General features: G+C 49.2%; 1 protein-coding gene across 1 annotated transcript; it reads left to right on the top strand.

The window, feature by feature from the left end:
* The first annotated feature begins 708 nt into the window (after window positions 1–708).
* Window positions 709–3260, top strand: EDB91DRAFT_1184439 (uncharacterized protein). The gene is made up of 3 exons (XM_041320477.1): window positions 709–905; window positions 966–1162; window positions 1203–3260. Exons 2-3 carry the CDS (start codon window positions 976–978, stop codon window positions 2978–2980), a joined length of 1965 nt encoding a protein of 654 aa, XP_041168497.1. The 5' UTR covers window positions 709–905; window positions 966–975; the 3' UTR covers window positions 2981–3260.
* Window positions 3261–3891: the final 631 nt, after the last annotated feature.

The raw sequence follows: 3891 nt of genomic DNA, 5'->3' as shown, positions 1-3891 counted from the left end.
TGTGCAGTGTACGCTAGTGTACGTATACGTACGCATATATATATAAATTACACACGCCAGAGCCCGAAATAACAGCATCCCTGAACCCGAGGGTATCGGATCATGATTGGCAGGGTTTGCGCAAATGTACTTAGTGGCGTGGCACGCATCAAATTTTTTATGCTCGCAGCTCTGGTGCTGTTTTGCTTTTTTGTTCGGTTTCATGCCGTCAGCTACGTCTTCTTGTGCCTTGGACGGGATATCCCTTGGCATCTACCGGTGTAGCCCAGCCCAGCCCTGCCTCCCTGTCTCTTATCAGGTCCTATCACAGTCTCAGCACGTCTCAGGGAGGGTCCATCTGACGCTCCCTGCCCCCCTTGGCATCATACCACTGGCACGGCAGCCTATGGATAGGAAAGAATTTTTCGTCCTCTTGGGGAGATTGGCACACAGGAACCCTGAAAAGCCGTGATCAGCACCATAATTTGATCCTCAGGAGCGGTGATCTCCCAGACTCTCCCGAGCTCAAACCGGGGAGGAAACAAAAAATCTTCGACTCTTGCTGTTTGACACCACATACTAGCACCACACGATACTACCTTGACGTTCCCATGGATAATAATAAGATAGATCAGTGTCTCTCATCCTGCAAGTCGAGCTCGGCAGCAACCACCCATCTCAGCATCGCAAGTTCTCATATTTTTAGGAACAATCTGTAAAGGGCTAATTAGTATCCTGCCCTGAGTCAATGGGTAATTTGACTTCCTTTCTTTTCGCACTTGTCGACTTACGAGATCCTTGATCCGTCTACGGCAGTCTGGATGCATATTATCATGGACCTTGATGAGCCGTCTCTTGGCGCCTCTTGCAAGCTTTAAAAGACCGTTCAGAAAGCTGGTACGGTAAGCCTTTCACCTCTGCCCGTGGTAAGCTCTGCGTTCGGCTTTATCATCTAACATTCCTTGACCAACATTGCTATTACTCAGCCATTAGACAATGAATCCCGTGCCGACACCCACTGATCAGAAACAACCCCACTGCTATAGCAGCCAGCTCAAGCCCTTTTATCACGGAAATATCCAGCAATACACTAGCTCCACTACCGGGAAATGCAGGGGGCTCAATGTGCAGTCCGTCAATCCCAGTCCGTCGAATGACTGGATCGAACACGGCGTTCGATCAAGTGCTCCACCATCCACTCGGCATGCTGCGTGGCTGACCAGGACGAATGTTTAACCCATCCAACGAAACCTTTATGTGGTTATTCGTCTGGCTCGCTTATATCGCCGCGCTACTTCTTCCATCCTGGAGAGCGCCCCGCCCGTTTACCTTTCATTACAATCCATATTTGATGCGGTTTGTCGGTCAACTGTGGGCTGCACGTTCACCAAAGGAATACTCTCTACGGTCACGAATTGGTGAAGAGAACGGACGCGTCCGACGTATCACCCACGCCCTCTACCCTCGCTTCCTCATGGTATATGATAGACAGGCGAGGACTTGGAAAAAAGTCAATGTTGAGGCAGTAGCGGTGCGAAAACCCTATGTCGCCATCACGTACTCCTACTACGACATGACAACGTCCGGAGGCGGTGAGGAGGTGATCAAACGACGGTCGCAGGAGGCTACTTTGAATCAGGGACTTGATGCGTACTGGCTAGATCTCGAGTGCTTACTCGAAGATCCCGCACAGAAGGACGAAGACCTGTATCGCATGGCGGATGTATACAGACTCGCCTCTTTCACGCTTATTGTTCTCAGCAGTGAGAGCGCTTGGCGCGGTTATGGTGGCCGTATCTGGACCCTACCAGAAGTTCTCCTTAGTCGCGAATTGCTATACAAGACTGGAAACAACGCGGTCACCCCCATCACTCTCATCCAACTCGCCTCTTTAGCATACGAGCACCACGGTGAAGAATCCCAGATTATCAACTCTTTCGGCCTCGGGAAGGATCCGCTCGAGAGGTTGGACCGCAATCTCCAACTCACAGAAGCAATATGGCGCCGAAAGAGTAACAGCCAGGGGAGATATCGCGCAGAGAAGGTCTATGCGCTCATGGGATTTTTTGAACATCGCATTCTCCCAAACGCCGAGGAGACTGAGCTGCAAGCGCTCGCGCGCCTGTTTATGGCGAACGATAACGACCGTATCGCTGATCGCATGATCTCAATGTTTCCCGGAGACAGAGCAGGGATCAATCAATGGTACACTAAAGAAGACGAGTATGGTGCCAAGCTTTGGGATATCGAGCCCACTGTACAGGCCATCGGCATTACATCTAATGGTTCTCTTGTGTTAGATGGATGTCGGGCGGCAGTCATTAGGTGGAAGGATTTCCCATCCATCGGTTACGCTACGAGCCGCTCTTTTCGACGTGCTATGGCACTTACAGAGCCATATTTCGCCTTTCTCCTCTTCATAGTGGGTTGCGCCACAATTTCCCAGGGAGCTGCTGCCGGCGGCGCCGTCTTGCTAATCCTCTCAATCATTCTGCTGATATTCGCGCCAGTCATGACAACCTATGGGCACTCCGGACGAGTCGTCCTTGCTTGTCCATGGCTAATTGGAGTGAAAGGAGTCATCTCTGCCCAGCAAGCCTCCTTCTACCTATACGGAGGTCAGATTGGTGATTCTCGTCGCACCCTTTACACTCCTACAGGTTCGCCTTTGGCGAAACCGAGAGGAGGTGACTCCAGGTTCCGCGAAGGCCACATTTCGCAGTACGAAGCGGCTCTCGCAGCCCCACCATTCGACCCTATGGAAGGCCACATGTTCACTCTCGTCGATACCATCTCGGGCACGATCTACTATTTCCGTGCGCATAGGCCTCCCACGGTCTGCCTTTTCACCGGAACGGAGGGCGGGCAGGGGAGGTTTGTCATGTGCAGCGAGGAATGCAGCAGTAGCGAGCTGCGACGTGAGACGGTGCTCCGCATGCCGACCTTCATCTCCAATTACATGCACGCTTGTGATTGGGTAGCTGTAGGTGGTAAGCCTTGAGTCAGTTCTGGCTGACACTATTGTGAATTTACTTTCATCGACACTCTCATTTCCGTGCGCGCGCGTTTCTCATCTCCTTTTCGTATTTCTTTTTTTATGTTTATTGTTATCTTCATAATACGGGTCTCGAGTCGGGTTATGTATGCTCTTGGTACTCACAAATGATTGGTTCTTTACAGAACGTCCTCTCCTTTGATCTCATTCTTTCTTTTATCTTGTCCGTTCAAAATACGGCCTTGTGCAGTGTACGCTAATGTACGTATACGTATGGATATATATATAAAATTCACGTCAATGTTACTTAACTCAAGTCCAACTGAAGGCGCTACAAGGGGGGCCGTAAGTTCTTGAGCTTGAGTCAGATTATGTATGCTCTTGGTACTCACAAATGATTGGTTCCTTACAGAACGTCCGTTCCTTTGATCTCATTCTTTCTTTTATCTTGTCCGTTCAAAATACGACCTTGTGCAGTGTACGCTAGTGTACGCATACGTACGGATATATATATATATTCACGTCAATGTTGAGTCCAACTGAAGGCACTACTACAGGGGGGAGGCCGTAAGTACTTCTAGATCTTCTCGAACCTCTCTATCGCGTAACGAACTACAGCATGATACGTACGTATCAACCCAGTGCCTGAGGCGGTGAATACTGGGGTTAATTTCCATCTCTAGTTTGTATTGTAGCGGGCATCCCCAGGTATTCAACTCAAATAGCGGCAAGTTCCGTCTTCGTGCATTCAGAGGAAGCCCCACAAAATGTCATGAAAATTGTAGACGTATATACATTGGTCGTTATATATTTATCATGAACAGTAATCTAAAATCGAAAGAATAAGCCAATATTAGAATGTCATTAGGATCATTGATTTCCAACTTCCTTAGTCCTCACTCTATAACCATTTCAAG

This window comes from Suillus paluster (genome assembly GCF_016628075.1).
Source record: "Suillus paluster strain FC165 chromosome Unknown EDB91scaffold_448, whole genome shotgun sequence".
Taxonomy (NCBI): domain Eukaryota; kingdom Fungi; phylum Basidiomycota; class Agaricomycetes; order Boletales; family Suillaceae; genus Suillus; species Suillus paluster.
Note: the sequence above shows the minus strand (reverse complement) of the source record. Positions and strands in the feature narration are given on the sequence as shown.

What these genes read in the sequence shown, in the direction of transcription:
- EDB91DRAFT_1184439 (XM_041320477.1), top strand. Translation starts at nt 976, where the DNA reads ATGAATCCCGTGCCGACACCCACTGATCAGAAACAACCCCACTGCTAT. An exon ending in CGAACACGGCGTTCGATCAA is followed by an intron (nt 1,163 to 1,202) that starts GTGCTCCACCAT and finishes GTGGCTGACCAG; the next exon opens with GACGAATGTTTAACCCATCC.